The sequence below is a fragment of the Sceloporus occidentalis genome, unplaced genomic scaffold (assembly GCF_023333645.1).
Source record: "Sceloporus occidentalis isolate IW3139 unplaced genomic scaffold, rSceOcc1.0.p SCAF_6, whole genome shotgun sequence".
NCBI classification, from domain to species: Eukaryota; Metazoa; Chordata; class Lepidosauria; order Squamata; family Phrynosomatidae; genus Sceloporus; species Sceloporus occidentalis.
Window position 1 is genome coordinate 74,570,888 of NW_028316986.1, and position 22,998 is coordinate 74,593,885.

General features: G+C 39.9%; 1 protein-coding gene across 2 annotated transcripts in view; it reads left to right on the forward strand.

Annotated features, from left to right (window-relative positions):
• The first annotated feature begins 2,866 nt into the window (after positions 1-2,866).
• PRKN (parkin RBR E3 ubiquitin protein ligase) overlaps positions 2,867-22,998 on the forward strand; it is a 938,258-nt gene continuing 918,126 nt past the window's right edge. For both annotated transcript variants that reach the window (XM_089530072.1, XM_089530073.1), the window contains exon 1: positions 2,867-2,928. In XM_089530072.1, coding sequence (XP_089386198.1) covers positions 2,922-2,928 — 7 coding nt within the window. In that variant the 5' untranslated portion in view covers positions 2,867-2,921. The remainder of the gene's footprint in view (positions 2,929-22,998) is intronic.

The window sequence follows — 22,998 nt, forward strand, 5'->3', positions numbered from 1 at the left end:
ATTTTCTGTATAAGAAATACAGTGTATTGTTTGTTTTGTTTAATTCATGCTCCAGGTATTCTGGTTACAAATTAAAATTGTCTTGACCTCTCTTATAGTTTTAGATCTAATATATATACACACAAAACCCTGAACACCAGAACCTCCCGGCCCTGATCTGTTTTCAAAACAGATTTCTGGCTTCTGATTCATGTTGTTTATGATCTTCTCTCATGGTCTAATCTAAGTAGCATCATTGTTTATGTTCACACATTTGCTAAGTGTAGGGAGGAAAAGAAACAGCAATTCCCTTTTCACCTGCAGGGCCTAGGCCTCTGAGTAATGAATTGTTGTTGTTGTCATCATGTGCCTTCGAGGAGATTCAGACTCATGGCAACCCTAAGGCAAATCCATTATAGGATTTTCTTGGTAATATTTCTTCCGAGGGGTTTTGCTACGGCCATCCTCTGAGAGTGTGTCACTTGCCCAAGGTCACCCAGAGGGTTTCATAGAATCATAGAGTTGGAAGAGACCACAGGGGCCATCCAGTCCAACCCCCTGCCATGCAGGAAATCTAAATAGAAGCATCCCCGACAGATGGCCATCCAGCCTCTGTTTGAAGACCTCTAAGGAAGGAGACTCCACCACACTCTGAGGGAGTGTGTTCCACTGTCAAACAGCCCTTACTGTCAGGAAGTTCCTCCAAATGTTGAGGTGGAATCTCTTTTCATGTAGCTTGCATCCATTGCTCCGGGACCTATTCTCTGGAGCAGCAGAAAACAGGCTTACTCCCTCCTCAATGTGACATCCCTTCAAGTATTTAAACAGGGCTATCATATCACCTCTTAAACTTCTCTTCTCCAGGCTAAACATCCTCAGCTCCCTAAGTCGTTCCTCATAGGACAGCGTTTCCAGACCATTAACCATCTTAATCGCCCTCTTTTGGACACGCTTCAGTTTCTCGATGTCCTTTTTGAATTGTGGTGCCCAGAACTAGACACAGTATTCTAGGTGGGGGCCAAAGCGTAGTAGAGTGGCACTATTACTTCCTTTGATCTAGACACTATACTTCTATTGATGCAGCCTAAAATCACATTGGCCTTGTTAGCAGTCACATCACATTGTTGCCACTGTTTCGTGGCTGAGCAAGGAATCAAACCTTAGCCTTCAGAGTCGCAGTCCAACATTCAGACAACTAACGGATATAGGAGAATGAAATAGTCTTAAGCGCCCACGCAAATCGAGCCAAAGAATATAGAGGTGGTTGTTGCTGTTTGCCTTCAAGTTATTTCCTATGTATGGCAACCATATGAACTGATCACTGGGTTTTCTGAGGTTGAAAAAGTGTGATGTGCCCAGTTCCAAGGCCAAGCGGGGACTTGAACCCTGATCCCTCTGTCCCTAGGCCCTCTATTTCCCCTCCCCCCCCAGTGTTGTCACTGGCATTAAAATAATTTGTCGTCATTTTGTTGTTTGTTGTTAATTTGGTTCTGACTTATGGCCACCTTAAGGTGAACCTTTCACAGGGTTTTCTTGGCATTGTTTCTTCAGAGGGAGTTTCCCATTGCCATCCTCTGAAGCTGAGAGAGTGTGACTTGCCCAAGGTCACCTGGTGTTTTTTTTCATGGCTGAGGGAGGGAGGACTCGAACCCTGGTCTCTTCCTCAATATAGATAATATAAAATGACTTGTTATTTTCATTATTCATTATTATTATTATATATTATTCATTTATTATATTAAAGATTATTTATTATATGAAATAATATTATTTAATTTTATTAATATTTAATATTTAATAACGATTACTTATGGTGACACTAAGGTGAACCCTAAGATAATAATGACATTTATAATTTTTTATTATTATATATTTTTATTTATTATAGTAAAGATTATTTATTATATTAAATAATGTTATTTAATATTAGTAATAATTAATCTTTAATAAATCAATATTACTTATAGTGACCTTAAGGTGAACCCTAAGGTAACAATGACTTGTTATTTTATTATTCTTTATTATTAAAGGTTATTTATTATATTAAAGAATATTATTTAATATTGATAAATAATATTTAATAAATAAATATTACTTATTGTGACCCTAAGGTGAACCGTCAGGTAATAATCTCTTGTTATTTTATATTATTCTTTATTATTATATGTTATTTATTTATTAAATATGATTTATTATATTAAAATATTATTTAATATTATTAATAAACAATATTTAATAAATCAATATTAGTTTTAATAACCCTAAGGTGAACCCTAAGGTAATGATGACTTGCTATTTTATTTATTTATTTATTTATTATTATTATTATTATTTATATTAAATATGATTTATTATATTAAAGAATATGGTTTAATATTATAAATAAATAATATTTAATAAATAAGTATTACTTATGGCAACCCTAAGGTGAACCCTAAGGTAATAATAACTTGCTATTTTATTATTTTTTATTATTTTTGTATATTTATTTATTTACTATATTAAAGATTATTTATTATACTAAAGAATATTATTTAATTATATTAATAAATAAAATATATATTATTTATTATATCAAAGATGATTATTATTAATATAAAATAATATTTAATATTAATAATACTCTTTAATATAATAAATAATATATAATTTTATTTATTAATAATATTAAATAATATTCTTATTAATCATATTGTTTGTGGAGCCCTTATCTCCCCCCCCTCCCTTCCACGTGACGTCACCCGCCTAAGCAACCACGGCTGCCCCTATCACGTGAGGCCTACCTAAGCGTACACACAGCCCAAGGTGAAGGAGGAAGAACTACATTTCCCGAAGAGCACCGCAACAAAGCCCCGCCCCTTCCACCTTTGGAGCCTAGCTGGTCTGCAAGGCTGCGTTGGAAGGTTTTAACACTTCCAACGAGGGTGGACGGGGCCCCAGCTATGATAGGTGAGTGGGACCCGGATGTAGCGCGTTCTCTCTCTCTCTCTCTCACTTCCCCCCTCCCCTCCTGACAGAAGGAGGGAAGCAAAATGGAGGGCGGGGGGAATGAGGCACAGATGGGGTGTCTGCTCCCAAGTAGTCTAAACCCCCTTCTGTGCCCACACACTTGTATATATGTCCACACACGACCTTGTAGCGCCTCAGACCCGCTTTGGAGGCAATGGAAGGTTTCTAATGGCATTCCTAATGAGTCTAGCTGGGGTCAGGGCTGCATCCACAGTGCAGAATCAAATAATCTGTTTTGGCACCACTTTCACTGCCAGGGCTCCAGGCTGTGGAGCTCTGGAAACCTTTGGTGCCACAACAAACGACAGTTCCCAGAATTCCATAGCCTGGAGCCCTGGCAGTGAAAGTGGTGACAAAACAGATTACTTCTACAGTGTGTTCAGTCCCCAGTCAGCCGAAACCCACTGAATGCCCTTGGGCAAGTCACACTCTCTCAGCCTCAAGGAAGGCAATGGCAAACCTCCTCTGGACAAACCTTGCCAAGAAAACCCCATGATAGGATCCCCATAAGCCACAAATGACTTGAAAGACACATAACAACAACAACAACAACAACACCATCCAACCATCTGCAGATACTGTGCCATTTCGGCTTGGAAGAATGTATTTTCTCAAGACAAGACCTTTTATTTGCTTGTTTTCATATCGTTGCAACAAAAGTGAAATATCCCCATATTAATTCCCTGCTTCCCTTGCTCTTGCACTGGCAGCTGTGCTGCTGTCATTTTTAAAAGTCAAGCAGATAATGATTTATTTATTATTTATTTCCAGTATTTATACCTTGCCCTTCAGCCTTAAAGGCTCTCAGAGTGGCTTACAGTTATTAAGGAGAATTGGCTGGCATCTTCAGAGAATGGTGGCATGGAGGTGTGTAAGGTATATATACTGTGTGACCCTTGGTTGAGAGGAAGTGATTTACATGTTAATTATATATATCCCACTCTCTTCCATGCCAGCATTCCCTGAAGATGCCAGCCACAGATGCTGGCGAAACGTCAGGAATAAACTCTTCTAGAACACAGCCGCATAGCCTGAAAAACCCACCCAAAACTATGGATTCCAGCCACGACAGCCTTCGACTTCATATCTGTATATAAATTACAAAGAACCAACCTCGATTTTGCCATTTTATACAAGGGACACCATTTCACTATGGCTCTGTATTTACTGAGACTTGAGCATCCATTCATTTTGTTATCCACGGGGGTCCTGGAACCAAACCCCAGCAGATAGCAACGGGTTTGGCTCACAGTTCAATAAAAGTTCACAGCAAGGGACCACGGTATTGTTGTGTATCTCCAAGGGCAATCCTAAAGCCAAGCTATCATAGCAAGTTTCTCCAAAGGGGGTTTGGCATTGCCACCCTCTGAGGCTGAGAGTGTGTGACCTGCCCAAGGTCAGACACTGGGTTTTATGTTCAAGCGAGGACCTTGATCTCCAAAGTCATAGTCTTAACAGTCAAACCACTACACTATCCTGGTTCTTGTTCCTATATTAATAAAATATAAATATAAATAAAGGATATAACCAATATAATAACTTCCCCACAGCACTGGAAAAGAGTAGAGGGGAGAGAGAAAGCCCTTCCTGAGAGCTGGGGAGGGTGGCAGTCCAAGGCAGCTGTGCCTGTTTTTACCTCTTCTCCCTTTTGTTTTCTCTGGTCAGGACGAGGAGCAAAACCTGACCAACCCAAATGACCTCAGCCATCTTTTTCTCACCTCTCATGGATTATTCTTAACTTTTCAGCAAAAGGGCCCCATATGATGAAAAAGCTCATCCCCCGAGCAATGAGAATTTCCAGGCACTTACACATATTGTGAACCACTTACATTTTATTTCCAATCAGCACACAACAGTCACAAAGCATACAGTAGAAAAGGTTTCTTTAACCCTGGAGACATCATTATGGAGCACAAGACCACAAAGCTGAAACTAACCTGCCACCACCCAGTTGCAGCATATTTGTAGGCCTGGATACTTGAAAGCAAACCTCTCTGTTCAGTAAGGTTTGCACCAAGGAAATTGTGCATACAATTGCAGCCTTAGACACCCCCATACCAGATGAAATAACTAGTATATAAGTATGCAAATAGATCTTGTGTAGCACCTTTGAGACTAACTGAAAGAAAGAAGTTGGTAGCATGAGCTTCTGTAGACTTGAGCCAAAATTTATGAAAGCTCATGGTAACAACTTTCTTTCATTTAGTTTCAAAGGGACTACAAGATCCCTTTGCATACTGATTTTCTAGACCAACACAGCTATGTCTTTGTATTTAGTATAGACAGTCCTAGGTCTCAAAGAAAGTACCTCTTTGTGTTGCTAATGGGATTTAAATTTTATTTCCTGTACTTCAAATACTTTGTCTCCCAGTATCACATGGCCAGAAGGATGAGTGGCCTGCCTGCATGGATATCCTTCCATACACAGAAGAATAACTACAACAACCACACCTTGACAAAATGCAGGCCCATGACTAACATTGTCAATAAAATAAAATAAAATCCCCCCTGTATGATTTTTAACACCATTGCCCGATGAAGAAACCAGTGGAGCTTCAAAAGCTTGTGACATGTATTATTTTTTTTACATTTTGGCTGGTCCCATAAAGATATCATTGTTTTGTGGATTTGTGGTATTATTGTACATTAGTATGGACAGTGTTAAGACTGTAATGGTTCTTCTAGACTGGTCTAAGGAAGTGTGAGTTCTTGCAGTATAGCTCCTCCAGTTTTGTAAGTTGTCACCTCTGCTATTTCTTGTTCAATTCTTTTGGGGTGCTGTCTGTAATGAGAAGAAATTGTTCTTTGATGCATTTTAATTGATCTATATGTTTTTAGGTGTATTTTGTGACTTGATTCATGGATCAGAGCTTCACAAGAAGATTTTAAAGTGGATTGGAATGCCAAAGAAATGTTTAGAGAAGCTATAACTGTTGCTTGTTTTTATTACTTTGTGTGTGTGTCTTTGACAGATTGTACCATATTGGTTTGTTGAACATCCCCAACCCAGAGTAATTTTTTTTCTTTTTATAAGTTCCTGTAAAAGTATTAAGTGAAGCTTTTTTCCTATATAATGGTTGTCTTCATTTCTGTTCAGACTATTGTGTTGCATTCTGGAAGAAATTTGTTGGGAGTCTGGCTTTCAGTAATAAAGCTTTTGTGTGTACTGTATTTCTGTTCTACAGTAAATAACACAGAATAGAGAGGGAAATTATATGCACCTAGGTACGCCATGCATTTGTTGAAAGTTAGTCTTGCCAGTCTGTTGCATCTTCTTTCACTGTCATTTATTATTATCCAGGGTAGAAGCATATCTTCCTTTCTGGAAAGCAATGGAGAAATATCACCTTTGTGGGATATTTTATATTGATTGCAACTCTGATATGTCAGACAAGGGAAACCAATTGCTCTGTAGATGTTGGATTGTGACTTTGCATAACCAATAGTGAGGGATGATGGGAGTTTTGGTCTTTTGACACAGGAGGGCTGCACATAATCCATACTTGTGTTATATGCAGGGTGGATACATTTAAACATAAGAACTGTGAAACAAGTAACAAGGTTTTTATTCATTCATCTCCTGAACAATCATGAATATTGATTGGTTGCTATAAAAATTACAATACATATGTTTGTGTGTGTAAGTACTTTCGAGTTGCCTTGCTGACCTATGGCAATACCATGAATTTCCTAGGGTTTTCGTGGGCAGAGGTGGTTTTGCCTAAAGCTCCTATGCCTGCAACTAAATTTCATGCTGCACAGAAACATGTGGTTATTTGAGATCTAGGGTAGACACACGTCTTCCTTTCCGGAAAGCAGTCTGCTTACTGTTTGCACTACAGAAACAATTATTCCTTTTGAGCTATTCATATGTAAGGACAATACATTGTACCAATTACTTGAAGACTAAGGTTGTTGTTGTTGTTATTATTATTTTCTAATATCCCTCCTTTCTCCCAGTATAGGGACTCAAGGAAGCGAACAGCAGATTTAAAACAATACCATTTAAATACAACACAACATTAAAGTGTAAAATATAAAAATTAAAAAACAATTGCACCATTTTAAAAGTTAAAACAGTTACAAGTTAAAATAGAATATATTAAAAATACAAACCTTAAACTTTATATTGTACAACATTCCCAGTTCTTATCAGTTTGCAAAGGTCTGCCAGCACAAGAATGCCTTTACTTGCCGCTGGAAGGACAGCAGGGATGGTGCCATCCTGGCTTCTCTTAGGGGGGAGTTCCAAAGCTCGGGAGCAGCCACTGAGAAGACCCTCTCTCTTGTTCCCACAAATGCACCGGAGAGGGTGGTGGGACAGAGAGAAGAGCCTTTCCAGATGATCTCAATACTCTGGTGGGCTCATACAGGGAGATAGGGTCCCTCAAATAGCCTGGACCCAAGTTGTTTTGATTCTGTATACCCTTACTTTGGAGTGAGACCCATTAAATTTAATCAGATTTAATTCTGAGTAGACATGCAGAATGCCCTTTTCATGTCCAGAACTTTACAGACACAAAGGATGATACTTTACTGCTAGGACAGTATTTTACCAAAACATGAAAAGCATGTGTCCTGATGAAAATCTGCTCTAAACATTCATAATTGTAATGCATGGTGTATTGTAACTTATAGTACAGTGGGTCTTTGTTATCCACTGGGGTTTGGTTCCAGGATCCTCCTTGGATAACAAAATCCATGGATGCTCAAGTCCCATTAAATGGCATAGCAAAATGGTGTCCCTTATATAAAGTGGAAAATCAAGGTTTGCTATTTGGAATGTATACTTTTAAAAAATATTTTCAAGCCATGGATGCTTGAATATGTGGATAAAAAATCCGTGAATAAAGAAGTCTGACTGTATTTGCAGTGTTAGGATTCAAAAGTAACATTTTTGCCTCTGTTTCATTTTTTAACATAGAAAAAACAGTGTGAGTCATGTTAGACTTACATGAATGTGTAGCTATGTATACATTTAGTATTAGAGTCAAATATAATTTTGGACTGGGTTATTTGGGGACATGTTTACTGGAATCTTACATAAAATATGATTTAAATTAAATAATTTTAATAAAATAATTTGCATTGTGTATGATCATGTGAAAGGTTTCAGCAAATGAACATAATTATAGAGTTTACTTCCTGAGTTTATAGCTACATGTTTGTGTTACAGTTCCAAGCATAATGCGAGTTTCAGGGCAAAAAAGAAGAAATGTATTTGAAATTTACTATTTGAAATTGTTTTTTCCGGTAACCTATTTCTAACCAAAGAATTGTTAATGCTGATGGAAGTTTAACGTATCTTTGTATGTTATATGTATTATAACATACTGTATATTTTATCATACTTTGCCTGTTTCACATTTATTCACTTCCTGCATATAGCTTAAGAGCCAATGTAGTGTAGTAGTTTGAGCTTCAGATTCTGACGCTGGAGACCAGGGTTCAAATCCCTGCTCATTCATGAAAATCCACTGAGTGACCTTGGGCAAGCCACATACTCTCAGCTTCAGTGGAAGGCAATGGCAAACAACCTCTGAACAACTCTTGCCAAGAAAACCCAAGAAAAACCTTAGGGTCTCCGTAAGTTGGAAATGACCTGAAGGCACACAACAGTTATGGCTTCCTGGCCATAGGAATTAATTTCCCAGTTGGTGACATTCTTTTCTATAAAATATGCTCAGGTCCAAATTTAGAATTTACAGGATAAAAATTAATACCTGGAAATTTACTGCACCCAACAGAGATAAATAGGAATGACTGTGTTCAAGGGGGAGTGATATACATGGGGACAAGGTTTGTAAATATGTTGCTTGGACTGTATCTTTTCTTCCCACAGTTGACAGCTTACATGAAATAAACCTCTGGGTAGCTATTATCACTTATAAATAATATTGGAAACATATAATAAAATAATTCGTTGTTCTTTCATTTGCTATTGAAATTTGGCTTTTTCCTTTGCTGAACAAAAACAGAAGAGATGGGAAATATTCAGTTATCGGTAATCCAATTTAAGAGAGAGAGAGAGAGAATTTCAGGATATGAAAAGAAGACATTGGCCTGTTACAGACTGCCAAAATAAAGCTGCTTTGGGTCTCTTTGGAGGTATGCTATTTAAATGATGCATGGGTCCTAAGAGTCCGGAGGTCGCGCCAAAGCCACACTCCATTCCTAAGCACTGGAGTGCAGCTTTTGGTGCAGCTTCCAGATTCTTAGGATGCATGCATCATTTAAACAGCATACCTCCAAAGAGACCCGAAGCAGCTTTATTTTGGCAGTCTGTAACAGGCCATTGTTTCTCAAACTAGCCTTGATGAGTCCCAGCCAAAACAAACAAACAAACAAACAAACAAACAAACAGTGTCACCTGCATTTGCCAGACATTAGCTTTGAAGATATTTAGAAATTCCTGTAGGCCAGTTTTCAAATTGTTTTTCCTGCAGAAGCCCATGGAAATATTTTAGGGCAAAACACTTTGGACTGTTTTGAGAAATCAAATCTTCTGCCGATATTGAGACTGTTTCTCTCTTCCATGTTGAATCTTTCCCTCACTGCTCAGATAGGTCTGCCCCCCACACCTGTGCCTTATTTCTAAAATTGGTTCCTTAGTATTGATAGAGCCATAGCGGTGTAATGGTTTGAGCATTGAAATAGCTCTGCAGACCAAGGTTGAATTGCTACTCATCATGAAAACCTGCTGGGTGACTTTGGGCAAGTCACACTCTTTCAGCCTCAGAGGAACAGGGACATAGCCAAGGGGGGGGGGGTTCTTGGGGTCCGGACCCCCCCCCCTTCCATTAGAAAAATGAATGGTGTGTGCTGCTGTGCCGCTGCACCCAAGCCCCATTATAATGGTGGCACTTAATCTGGACCCCCCTTCCTAAAATCCTAGCTATGTCCCTGAGAGGAAGTCAAAGGCAAACCCCTCTGAACAATTTTTGCCAAGAAAACCCTGTGATAGTGTTGCCTTAGGGTAGCTATAAGTCAGAAATAACTTGACGGCACATAGCAACAGAAAAATTAGCATTGACATGTTTTGTCAGTTGAGGAATTGGTCCTGTAAATACAGAACAGGTGACAAGCCTATTTTTATTATCTTCACTACTCCTGTTAGGTTTGCAGGCCCTGACACTGCAGTCTGAGACAAAACTACAACTGGTAGTATTCTTCTGTCAGCTTCTGTGATTTAATACTAGGAAAGAGCTAGCAAATCATTCTGTTGCTTATCTCTGTTGTTTAATATTTCCTGCTGCCAAGGGTTCACAGCCAATGATCTTTAGGATTTCTGTTTATGTTTCTTTACACAACATGAACATTTTGCTTTTCCAGGCTTCATCTCTGCCTTTCCGTCCCAGAATAGGTTTGGAATTTTTCAATTTTTTTTTAAAATCCTGCTGTCTGAAATGTTTTTCCCTCCGATTGTTGTTTTTGAATTGTGTTTAAACTTTTCAGGTGCTTTGTGTGTCTGTACATCAGAAGTAACATATTTTCCTTTCTGTCGGTTGGTGATAGACATTTATCAAATTATTCTTCCTATAAGAAAAGACTGGAAACATCATGGGTCAGCAGGACTAATTGTATTTGTCTGTGTCATTTCTTGGTTGACACACTAAATAGGAATCATGTATGGAAAATAATTGCAAAGTGCTGCACGTTGCACCTAAATTAACTGCTTAGATTTTTTTTAAAAGTCATTACTTGTATGTCACTGTATTGGGGCATTCATTTTCTGATAATTTTGAGAGCCAAAGCAAAATATTTTGCCACATATTAGTGAGATGTTGGAGGGCTGGCTTTAAAACTTTATACCTTCAGTGAACCAAACTTTTTCTGTGTTAAATGTTTGGTTAGGCAACCCTTGCATGTCAAGTGGGTAAACTTATGATTTTAATTGCAATGGTCCTGGGGTCATGCTCTGGAAACTGCACTATCAGCACGTTGACTGTTGAGCCGTGCATAGCCCATGCAGTTACAGACGGCCAAACTGGAAGATGCTAGTGAGATGCAGTTATAGTTTCTCAATACTGGCTTTGTATGGTTTTACTGAAAAGAGGCATCAGAGGCTGTGATCTGAAGCAGAAGAATGACAGGTGTCTGCTTAATACTTGTCCTTCTGTCATTCTTATCTCCTATTGATAATCTTCTTCCTGGAGCTGCTTTGCTGTCTATGGAATGAAACTATAGGGCCACTGTGGCTTTTCAGTGCCTCTTAAATCCATGAGGAGAAAATCATCTTGGGAAAAGCAGTTTTATGCATCTTGCCCCCCTTCCTGATGTTCTGATCCTGACTGCTGCATCTGGCAGTGTTTGAAAAAAAATATGTCTTCCCCATATTGCTAATCTCTACATTCCTTATCCCTATCCAGTTTGCCCATTACTCCTATCCTGTTGTACAGGGAAATCAATAATGCTGAATATCATGTCTTTTGAGGCACTGTATTTGCTGTAATTGACTTCTTCCCCAATTTGTTGCCAAAGAACGTCAATGATTTCCTGGTACACAGTGTGAAAACACTGGATTTCGGCCTAGGAAGGAGGCTGAAATCAGAGCATGTCCACGACACACTTGATGAACCTCTGCTGCGCTCAAACATCTGCAAAGACTCTCTTTGAGGATTAATTATAAACTGTTTTGTATTCAGTAGCATCCTTTAGCTAAATGGAAGAAAGTGTTCCAGCTTAACTGGTCCACAGCTTACAGTCCAAAAATGCTATGGCAAGTACAGTGGGAATTTTTAAAATGTCACAAAAGCACAAGAAGACTTCAGTAGAAGTTAATCCACAGATATAGAACTCCCTTTGGAAACCTGCTAAAGCTCTGGTTTTATTATCTTCAGTAATTGTTAGAAGACCTTTGCGTTTGGTTACTTGGAAAAGCCAGGATTAAGCTGGTAGAAGTGTAAGGTTATAGTACTGCTTTGTGTTTAATGTTTTATTTGAAATGTCAATGTAATTCTGTGTTTTTCTGTATTTTTATTTCTCTGAACGTTTTGATTTGAGTTAACATGCAAATATAAATCATGTCAGGAACAGTTTATTCATATTTCTTGGCAATTTAGATTACAATTCTGTATCTGCTTGTTGTTAGTTGTTGTTGAAAGTTGTTTCTGACTTATGATGACCTTAAGGCGAACCTATCATGGGGTTTTCTTGGCAAATTTCTTCAGGGATAGAATGTAATAGGATCCAGAAAAATGCAAACCATGTCCTTTCCCTAAATTTTGAAAGGGCAAGGGGCATGATTTAGAACTTCAGCTCATGCTAAAATAATAAAAAACAGTCTTCAAGGTACTGCCACCTTTTCTCCTTCTCCTCCCTTCCTCCTTTTTATGCTGCAAGAAACTAACATGGCTACTGCTTTGAAAGGCAGAATGTGGAATCAAATATACAGTTTCTTAAAGAACTGTATAAAGTAGGCATACACACAATGCATATATAAGTACTTGTGCAGAATGTGCATGGGACTGTTAGTTATTTTAGTCATTCTGTGTAGTAGTTGGAGGTGGAGAGATAGGGATGAAGCAGATGGCTCACCAAGAGCGACCGCACAGCCCTCTTCCAAAAGATGAGAAAAGGAGAGTCTGTAAACTTAGGAAGGAGATAAACCAAACAGATGTGGCGAGGTAGAGGGCATGCTCAGGTTAGAAAACAAGAGACCAGAAAAACATGAATAACATGGCCTATGGGAAAATAACTGTTCTAAAGTTAGGAAGATGAGCAGAAAGCATAATCATAAAGGAAAAGAAAATGATGCACAAATAGTATCTAATCCAAAGTGAAGGAAGTTATTTCCCATAGTTGTGCTATGGATTTCCCAGTGCTTTCCTTTGACATGATGCTTTCCTCTTCAAGGCTCTGGATAAGCCAATTTGCAGTTGGGCCAGAATGACTTGATTTCAAGAGGAGCTTGGCAGAAAAAATGACACTTGCATGTTCAGGAGATCTTATGCCTTTTGCACATAGTGAGAGTCAGTGATTTGTGTTAGTAAAGACAGCCAGGAGCTATATCTGTTGATTTCTTACCATAGAAGCCCAGGTTCTACCTCTGAAGAAGAAAAATAGAAATCTTAGAATGAGGATGTTGAATAAATCCTCAAATTGATTCTGGTCAGCTTGAGAGAACCAACAAATATTGCAGAGAATAACATGGTTGCCAAGCTGTAGAATGTCATGTGCTACTGAACTAATGGTTGCTGCTGACAGGTTGCTCACCTTTTAAACTGGTACAAGAGAGGCTGTGAAAATATTTGGATCCAGTCCCACCTATCCTCAATGAATGATTGACATTGCCAGGACTAACATGGATGGGTAGCTGGGCCTTTGGCAGGGCCATATTTGCAAACCTTCAAAGGATGCAATGTACATGTGGAGCTTTGGCTTTAGGATGCTGGCTTTGGGACTGCATGCATCATATCTAATATGTATAATGTCTCTGGAATTCTTCTTACATTCTTGTTTATTCAGAGTATCTGTACCTGGACTATTGGTTTGTTTGTTTTCATTAGTATTATTCTGTTGCTTCCTCCCCCCAATTTTCCCCTTTAATAAAACAATTGTGTCCATTTGTCAGGACACTGATTTTATTTTTATCCATTGCTATGTACATTGATGCACTATCTAAATAAAAGGTGTTCTGTGTTTGCAAGGCCAGATTTCTATGCAGTATCCTCTTGTTTATGATCAAGATGATGATTAAGATTATCTTTCCATCACTCCTTCTTGTTCTAGTATGAATTTTCCTGTCCTCCTTCTGCTGTCCAAAATCACTGGCCTTAACCAGGATTCCTTCTCACTGCTGCAGTTGATTAAGGACTTTGGGGACAGTGTGTTCAGGTGCCAAAGGCAGTTTCTTATCATCAGCTTTATGTTTGTCCCTGTCCTTCCTCCTACCCCCTCCCAACCTCCCATCTGGGTTCCTTTTAGATTTTAATTTTCTAATGAGTTGAATAACTCGGGGCATATGTAAGGTTTGCATTTCTTGTCTTTCCTAATTCAGTATTCTCGGTGGAATTTATTCAATAGAAACATATGTTCGAGACCTCAGAATAATTACAATATCTCTAAAAGCTTCATAACCAGATTACAGAAACGCAATGTTAAAAAACTTGATTTTCATTGATCCAGTCCTTTCAAATCAGTTTGAGTCTTCTTTTTTCCTTCAGCAAAAAACAAATGACAGTACAGTGCCAAGGAGTATTTTGCAAGATGTAAGCTAGAAGGTATTTTTTCTTGTATTCTTTTATAAGGCCTCTTCCATTATTTTGGTCTTCTTCAATTATGTGGTTTTAATTTATCCTCTTTCCATCAATTTGCATAAATAATTGGTATTTAATCCACTGAAATCTCATGGGGCATTTTTACATTGTTTCCTGACATTGCCTGAGGTGAGCCTGGGGCGTGTGGAAGGTCAGGTCTTTCCAGTGATGGTCCTTGGACTCTAGAGCTCCAGAGTTACAGAGAAGGTAGTAGTGGTCAGTGCCTCACTAAAATAAGGCAGAGTTTCAGCTTGCCAGAAGGAGGCAATTATAAAACTATTGCTAAGAAAGCCTTCACTGGGTCCCACTATTCTGGATAATTATCACCAGTGTCTAACATTTGAATACTCTGACATCTAAAGTGCTTAAATATCCCAAAGGCACCAGATCCCACTGGATCTTGGAAGCTAAGCTTAGTCAGCTCTGGCTAATACTTGGAAGGGATACTGCTATGAAAACCAGGTGCTGTAGGCTATATTTCAGAGGAAGGAATGGGCAAAACCACCTTTGGATATTTGTTGCCTAAGAAATCCCCAAGAAATTAATGGGGTTGACGTAAGTCGACCTGCAACTTGAAGGCACATACTTTCACTCTTTCTCTCCCACTCTCTCTGCCCCCCCCCCCCCTTTCCATTTTGGGATAGTGTTTTGGAGTGTGTGGTGGCCTCCCAGCTCCAGGGACTCCTTAATGAAATGGATTATCTATCTAGATCTATTTCAGTCAGGTTTCAAGTGTGGATATGGGACAGAGATGGCTTTGGTCACCTTGGCAAATGACTTATACTGGGAACTAGACAGGGGAATATGTCCCTGTTGGTTCTGCTTGATTTCTCAGCAGTTTTCAGTACCATGGGCCATGGTATCCTTCTGGCCTGCCTTGCTGGTGTGAGATTAGGGGGCACCTTTTGTTTCTAATAGGATGGTCGAACCCAGAATATAGTATTGGGGTACTCTTATTTGACCCGATGATCATTTGCCTCTGGGGTCCCTCAGGTCTCCATTCTGTTCCTCATACAACTTAATGAAACTGGAGGAGGTTGTCCAGAGTTTTGGAGTTTGGTGCCATCTGTTTGCAAATTATGCTCAGCTCTACTACTTCTTTTCAGCACAATGCAAGGAAGCTGTTCTGGTCCTAAGCCAGTTTTTGTCATCAGTAATGGACTGGATGAGGGCAAACAAATTGAAACTTAATCCAGACAAGACAAAATTTCTCCTGATCAGTTGAGAGTCAGAGAGTGATTCAGCCAGTGCTGGATGGGGTTAAACTCCCCTGAAGAAGAAGGTTCACTCCTTGAGTGTACACCTGGATTCAACCTTGAGCTTGGAAATTCAGGTTTCAGTGGTGCCCAGGAGTGCATTTGCACAGTCAAGGGTTGTGTGCCAGTTGTGTCTGTTCCTTGAGATGTCAAATCTGGCTACAGTGACACATGTCTTTATTACATTCCAGTAGAATTAATGTAATGACTTTGAAAAGTGTTTGGAAACTTCTGCTGGTCTAAAAAGCTACAGCCAGATTGATTTCTGAGAATGGCTACAAAAGGCACACAATTCCTTGGCTGCTGGTCCATTTCCAGGAACAATTCAAAGTGTTGGTTTTAATCTGTAAAGCCTTACACAGCTCATGTCAAAGTTATCTGAAGGACTATATTCTCCTTTATAGACCTGTCCCTGTTTTGAGATCTGCTGTGGAGACCCATTTCTTTCTTCCTACAGGTACATCAAGGGGTCATTTCCACTTGCAAAATGCCTGGTTTTTGAGTCGAATAGATGTTGGATCGCATAATCAATTTGAACTGAAACAAAGTTCACACTACATTTTCCATGACCTCCATGCTCATTTAATGGTTCATGTTCACACTTACTTTTGCACCCCAACAGAATAGATTCTCAGTCTCGGACATGTTCGATCCATCCTGGGGCTTTTTTTTTTTAAAAAAAATGTTAATCATATGATGCACATGTGTGCAGTGATGCAAGCACTCGGAGGTATGGCCGTGTTCATTAGGTGTCGCTGTGTCCATTTGCCTCTCTGTATGTATGTGTTCATGTGTGTATGTGTGTGTGTAAGATGCAAACACTCCTCCTCCACCTCCGCTTCCTTCTCCTCCCCACTTTCCCTCCATGCCTGGGAATGGGCTGCTAGAAGCAGACATTTTTTATTTCTATAGGAGCAACAGGTGATTCAATCAGAAACACATACCACATCTTCCTTCCCACTTTCCCTAGTTCAGCATGCATGCATGCACACACATACACACACTTTCTCTCCCTCCCTGCCTTAGGCCCTTTTACATTTGGCTCCCCCCTACTCTTGAACCCCCTTCAACCACCAATGCCAGCCATGCGTCCCAGGGGAGAATCCCACATGACGCTGACGGATCCATGCATCTCAGGGGAGAATCCTCTATGACACTCCTGGATCCATGCATCACAAAGGAGAATCCCCTATGACACCCATGAATCCATGCATCCCAGGGAAGAATCCTCTATGACACCCACGGACCTTTGCATCCCAAGGGAGAATCCCTCATGATACCATCAGATCCACGCATCCCAGGAGAGAATCCCCCATGACACCATCAGATCCATGCATCCCAGGGGAGGATCTGCCATGGCACCCACGGATCCATGCATGAGAGGAGGGAACTGGCGGTTTGCCAAGACCTGTGGTGAGATGGGTATCACTCCTCTGCCCACCCTCTGTCCATTGTCCCTCCCTCTGGATGTCCCAAATGGGATCAGAAATGCATTCACATTTGTTCACAGTGGTTGCAATCCAGTTCTTTTCAAAAGAACGTGCAAAAGATCTGTATTCAAAAAACCAGGTTCAGGAGGACTTGTGCTGGTTCGATCAGAATCAGCCAGAACACAATTGGATTTGAAATCGACTAGAGTGTGAACGAGGCACATTTAAGCTGGCTTGATTCGATTTGCAAACCGGTTTAAATCATAGTGTGGAACAAAAACAAAAACCTGGGTAGAAGGTTCATTTTTAATAAAGCTATCCTACCCAACAGTGAGAGTTTGTATGTTTTCCAGAGTTTCCTTTGTCTTCTCCCAGTTCATATTTTATTTCATGGAGAAAACAAATAGACAACTTTATATTTGCATTTCCTAAAAATTGTTGATATATGAAATGAAAGCATGGAGGGCTTGCTATACCCAACCTGGAATACTATTTTGCAGCATTTCAGTTAATCCAAGCTATCCAGCTGATTAAGAGATCTACCTCTACACTTTGGATAGAACTAGAAATAAGCATAGAAAAACCTCAATCTGTCAGCCCTTTTTTCCCTAACATCTCAGCCAGAACTCTAAACAACATAGAAAACCCTTTTTTTTTCAGACATCACTTTTAGTTTGGAGGAAATGGTGCTCCTAGCCCTTCCCCAATTAGACCATTCTTACTACACCCTTCCTTTTTTAGCCCAGATAAATTCACACAATTTAAAGGATGGGAAGATAAGGGCATCTATACCATACAGGACTTATTTCAGAATTCTAGACCTAAAAATACAGAAAGTATTTTAAATGTGTTGTTGCCTCTTAGACCCTCTTGGCTCCAAATTCAACAAATTACCTCATTTGTGTCCCAACTAGTATGGTCAGGAGAAACCCCTAGATCAGTTACCATACTTGAACAAATGTGTACAATCCCAGGTCCACCAGTTAAGGGAGGTTCAGCTGCATTGTATAACTGCATGGTTGAAAACCCCTATGGGAGGGGTACTGGAGTTGGATATACAGTCGGTTATTTCAGATACAGAATGGCATCATATGTGAGCATGTCCTCCTTATATGTCTAAGTCATCTGCCCTACGGGAAAACACATTGAAAATGGTATATAGATGGTACCTGACCCCTGTCCAGCTAGCACAAATGACAAAGAAGACACCTTCTTTGTGCTGGAGAGTTTGTGGGGCAAGAGGTACATACATATGGTTGGAGTGCCCAATTGTTCAACTATTCTGGACACAGATTGTTCAGTTGATGTCAGACATTACTAAGCAAAAGGTTCAACGCACCCCAGAGTTGCTTCTCTTGTCAATATTTCAATTTGATAATAAATTTCCCCATCATAAAGAAATTGCAGTGCGCCTGCGTTAGACATGGGTGCGCTTTATGCAGACTTGAGCATACGCGCTCAAGCCGCAGGGCATGCGCAGGGCGCGTGGGGAGGTGCGTCCCATTCAAATGAATGGGTGCGCGCCCATGGCGCCTCGCATGCTCCTGCACTGCCATGCCGCCACACATGAGCCCCATTCAAATGAATGGGGCTCCAGCGTAGGCGCAATTCACCTTAAGTGGGGGGGGGGGTCCGGAACGCATCCCCCCGCGTAAGGCACGGGCCCACTGTATATCCTTTTCAGTTGCTATAGCTAGATTAATCATTGCCAGAAACTGGAAAACAGGTCATCTGTCCATGGATCAATGGTGGATGAAGTTCTGGGAAGGATGGTTAATGGAGAAGCTTGCAGACGATGCCAGGAGAACCTCTAGGCAAGGAACTGCAACCAGTTGAAGGAAAAGTGGTTAGCTCTTATAGAATATATTAACTCCAATTCCCATGCTCATGTTCCACCACAGCACCACAGGAGATTTTGGTTTGGAGTTTTGAATGAGACCTCAGTTTTGTAAATCTGTATTTTAGCTTGTGTTTTTAAAGTAGAATGGTGATATAATTGTGTTTTACCTTTTGTAAACAATAAAATTTAAAAAATCATAATAAAAAAATCATAATAAAAAATTCATAGTGTAAACGAGGCCCAAGTGAGAACACAGGAGAGGGCCTTCTCAGTGGCTGCAGCCAAGCTCTGGAGTTCCCTTGCCAGAGGGCTTAGATTCGCACCCTCCATACTCTCTTTCTGTAAACAGGTGAAGACTGTTCTGTTTTGACAGGCCTTTGAGGACTGTTTGTTTAGGCAGGACGGTCCTTTTACAGTGTGCTGGATTTTCTATTTGGTTCAGTTTTGGTGTGCTGTTGTGTTTTTAATGGTTTATATTTTCAACTCGTTTTAATTCTTTGTTAGTTTAATCATTTCTTAACTTTTGTAGTTTGTGAATTTGTAATGTTGTTGTTGTTGTTGTGTGCCTCCAAGTTATTTTTGACTTATGGCAATCTTAAGGTGAACCTTTCATGGGGTTTTCTTAGCAACATTTGTTCAGTGGGGGTTTGGTTTTTGCTCCTAGACTTGTGGCAGGGGTGGTGAATGCTGAAAAGCTTTTGCTTAAATATACTTTTCTTCAGACCAATTTAAAAAGTTTTGTTATATGCTGCTCCAGCCTTCACACTAGGGTTTTTTTTTAATGTGCTCATTTTTATCTGTTAGGGTCTGAGTTGGTGATGGTGAGAAGTGATCCATACAGGACTCATAGGCAGTGTATAAATTAGTTACCAGAGCTTGGAGGTAGCACGTTATAAGACACATACTCACTTTTGCAGGGGAAAGTGATAGGGAATGATAAATCTACAATTCAAAAGTGACTTAGGATATTACAACACAAGCCCCTTCTCCTTGTAATTGCATCAGTTAATAAAAATGGAAACATGCTTGTTTCAGCGCAGCCACTATTACATATCTTATCAGTCACATGATTGGGGGTCCTTCTGCCATTGTGCTCTCTTTTGCACACACACACCCCTTATCCCCACCTCCCTGCCCTATGGCCTATCCAGCAAGCCTTTTGTTTTGTTTTGTTTTTAGTTTTCTGAAGTTCTGTTAATGTGATGTCAGGTTTGTTTTTTAAAAAAGAAAGAGGAAGGAAGGAAGGAAAAGGGGAAAAAATAGAAAAATTAAAGGCAAACAGCCAGCTTAGGAATAGTTTGGAGGGGAGACAGAGGGAGAGGAGGTGACACTGACACTATGTGATTGCCAGTATTGCAACTGTCCTGACAGTGACATTTTGCAGCTGTGGACTAGTGCTACTGTGAGCTCATTGATGGGTTTCCCCCATCAATGAAAAGGGACACCTTAACCACACTTCAAGGATACAACAGATAAGGGCTGGAGCCCTGGTGGCACAGTGGTTAAATACCTGTAATCCAGCCACTCACTCATAAGGTTGTGAGTTCAATACCAGCAAAAGGGCTCAAGCTCGACTCAGGCTTGCATCCTGCTGAGGTTGCTAAAATGAGTACAGTACTCAGCTTGTTAGGGGAAGTTAGCTTACACTTTGTAAACCACTTAGGGAGTGCTTAAGTGCACTGATAAGCGGTATAGTAATGTACTTGCTATTGCTTGCTATATAATAAGTATCACCAAAGCTACTTTTTTCTGACTGTAATTGGTGTTTAAAAGCCACATGTAGTAATCTCCATAATGAACAAGAATGAAGTTATTTTATTGGTGTTAACAGGAGTCTGTAAGCTGATGCCCATTGACCACATGTGGTCCCCATGCACTTTTTGGGTTTTTTTGTGCAGTTCCCAAAAATTCTGCAAATGCCACCCATTTGAAGACTAAAATTGCCCCAAATGAATGAATGAAAGTTTATTTCTAGACCGCTATTCCTTAGAGATCATAGCGGTTTACAAAATTTAACATCAAAAGACAATAAATCACACAGAAGCAGCAGATACCATGTTTTCCCGAAAACAAGACACTGTCTTATATTTATTTTTCCTCAAGAAGACACGCTATGGCTTATTTTTAGGGGATGTCTTATTTTTATAAGCCATTGTATTCATTTTAACTTTCTAAGAATATGTGAAACAGATGATTTTGGAACTCTTACAGAATGCTATCAAGTACATACAGTATTTGCCCTCACTTATTCTAAATCATTCTAGACTTTCTCTGTGGTTATGACATGCTTTTATCTGGTAATAATTTCACTTTCCATGCTGAGATAAGGTGAGACTGACTTGATTTGGTGACTGCAGGTGGTATATGAAGTGTTTGTAAAGAGAGGAACTTAATGCTAAAGAATATGAGCTAAAGAATTAACATCAGTCAAAGTATAGATTAACTTTGAAATTTGTAAATGAAAAAGTGAGATTGAAGCAACTTAATTATATTTAATTTTTGTTAACAAAAGTAGATTGACTTGTTAAAATTATATTAATGACTCTTAAGAATAAAGTTAATCGGTTATCTTTTAATCAAATAAGCCACAATGCTAGAGAGGTAATAGATTGTACATTGCCCAGTTGGTTTCTTACTCAATTTGTGTGTGCATGCCTTCAAGTTGCCTGTCGACTTGTGGCAACTCCATGAATTTCATAGTTTTTTCTTAGGCAAGGAATACTCAGAGATAATTTTACCAGTTTCTTCCTCTGAAATATAGCCTACAGCACCAGGTATTATTTGGTGGTCTCCCATCGAAATACTAATCAGGGCCCACCCTGCTTAGCTTTCAAGGTCAGATGGGATCTTGTGCCTTCAGGCTATTTAATCACTAGTCTTCCTACATTCATCAAAAAGCCATCTGCAGCTTCTAGGTCTGATGCCATGTGATGGTTTTGTGGCTTCATTGACATCTGAGCAAGTGATTCTCTCAACAACAGCTCCCACCTATATCAGCTTTCCAGTCCAATGCCCATTTTATTCAATAGGTGTTTTTTTTAATTCATGCAACTGTGCATTGTTAGCATTTAAGGCTTCGCAATGGGGTTGAAAATTTATCTATCTGCCATGTGTTGGAATAAATTCTAGAGCAAGTTTCAGCTTCAGATTCCTCATCAGTGGAGGAAGCACAGCAAGTTTCAGCTTCCTCATCAGTGAATCTGCTGCATATTTTAGTCTGAACTTTGAAGAAGCCATCCACAGTTGTGAAACTTATCTCCAAAATAGGTGCAGCACCTTGGAAAGCTTATTTAACATTTGGTCCAAAAACTGGAATTCATTGACTGTCCCACTGTCTTGCCCCCACTGTGAATAGGGCAAGCTTACACCAGCCCTGTTAGGATTTAATGTTTTCCTTAGGCTATTTTAACCTATTTCTCAACCACGTTGATACCTAGATTCACAATTTAAATAAGATCCTAAATAAAATAAGGGGGTGGGAAATTAGGAGCCAACATTAAAACAAAAGGAAAATGTTTTTTATTTTTAAAGCCTGCTGGAAACGTTATATTTTAATATGCCTGTGTAACAGGAGCTATACTGTGGTCCCCCTGATTCGCAGCCTTGGCACTCGTGGTTTTGGTCATTTTGGAGAGGGAAGGAAGGGCAGGAATTTCACAAATAGTCAAGTCCCATTGTCCCCAATGATACCATTGGGGACAATGGGACTTGAATACAGCGCGCCCGTGTCATACGCAGGTGTGCCTTATGCGGCTTGAGCATACGCGCTCAAGCCACGGGGCGCGCGCGGGGCAGAAGCAGCGGCGCGTCCCATTCAATTGAATGGGCGTGCGCGCCCGTTGCGCCCCGTGCGCCACCGCGCCACCATGGACGAGCCCCATTGTTTATAATGGGGCTTGAGCATAAGCGGAATTCGCCTTATGCAGCGGGATCCGGAACGGATCCCTGCGTAAGGTGAGGGCCCACTGTATTTCCTAAATTTTGTACTGGGGGGCAGAACGTATTCCCCATGAATCCGTAGGGACCACTGTATATCCAAGTTCTTTTATACTATGTTAAGAAGCTGCCTAAAAGATGTCAGCGCAAGAGATGGGTAAGTAGCAGCCTATTTGCCCTGAAAATTAATCTGCTGCCTAGACTATCCCAACTACATGCTAGGGACCCCTTGAGGAAGCCTTAAGGTTTTCACCAGCCTGGGAAAATGTTGCACCCATCTAAAATTCAGA